Source organism: Brassica oleracea, unplaced genomic scaffold (assembly GCF_000695525.1).
Source record: "Brassica oleracea var. oleracea cultivar TO1000 unplaced genomic scaffold, BOL UnpScaffold04151, whole genome shotgun sequence".
NCBI classification, from domain to species: domain Eukaryota; kingdom Viridiplantae; phylum Streptophyta; class Magnoliopsida; order Brassicales; family Brassicaceae; genus Brassica; species Brassica oleracea.
In genome coordinates, this window is record NW_013620675.1 from 1 (window position 1) to 1,025 (window position 1,025).

At 39.7% G+C, this 1,025-nt stretch overlaps 1 protein-coding gene across 1 annotated transcript; it reads left to right on the forward strand.

Moving 5' to 3' along the window:
* Positions 1-201: 201 nt before the first annotated feature.
* On the forward strand, positions 202-1,019 carry LOC106321949 (protein RESTRICTED TEV MOVEMENT 3-like; the record flags this gene model as incomplete). The annotated part of the gene is made up of 2 exons (XM_013760157.1): positions 202-428; positions 532-1,019. Coding segments are annotated over 2 exons (632 nt in total), but the record flags the coding sequence as incomplete, so codon positions are not given.
* Between the last annotated feature and the right edge of the window lie 6 nt (positions 1,020-1,025).

The window sequence follows — 1,025 nt, forward strand, 5'->3', positions numbered from 1 at the left end:
TTTTTTTTTGAGGTATAAAATGTTAAGATTTGGAAAAATGCTTTGACATTGTGCAAGGCTAGTTTTGGGCAACTTGAGTTCTATGCATTCCCAAGGCTTGTGTTGGTAGTTTGGAATTAGTGTTTTAATTATTTTTGGGCCAATATCCTTTATCCGATGTAAATGAACTGATTATATGAATTATGTTTTGTGATTTTACAGAATCACAACAGTGGTTTGAGAAGAAGAGTCCCGGCTGGGGTCGTCTATCCATAATGCCCCTTAACGAGCTCCACGCCAAAGATGCCGGATTTCTTGTAAACGGGGATCTCAAAATTGTTGTTGAGATAGATGTTCTTGAAGTTGTTGGCAGATTAGATGTGACAGAGGAAACTTCAACAATAATAGAAACAATGGATGTTAATGGGTTTCAGATTCTTCCTTCACATGTAAGTGTTGTGTAGAGTTTTAAGCCACGAGAAAGAACATAATGTTGATGCCTTAATGGTCTCCCAAAACTATTTTAATCTGATATGGTTATATGTGTCACAGGCAGAATCTGTGAGCCGTATGTTTGAAAGACACTCGGAGCTTGCATCTGAGTTCCGTCCAAAGAACCCAAATCTAAGGACAGCTTACATAAGTTTTCTACTCAGTCTGATTGAGACTATGTGCCAGTCACCGCAGGAGCTCTCCCAGGATGATCTGACTGATGCTTATGCTGCAATGGGATTCATGAGAGATGCTGGATTTAAGCTGGATTGGTTGGAGAAGAAGCTTGATGAGGTGTCGGAGAAAAAGAAGAATGAGAAATCTTCTGAAGCTGGGCTACAAGAAATGGAGGAAGATTTGAGGGACTTGAAGCGGAAGTGTTCAGACATGGAAGATCTAGTGAAGAAAGAGAAGGTGAAGATGTCGGCTGCAAAAGCTCCTCTCTCATTTGATGATGTTGTTTAATGTTCTTGAGATCTTAAATCATTTGGGAGTTTGGTTCTGGTTTGTTCCTGAGAGAACTCTTAAAACTTTAGGAGCATAAAAGAGACTCG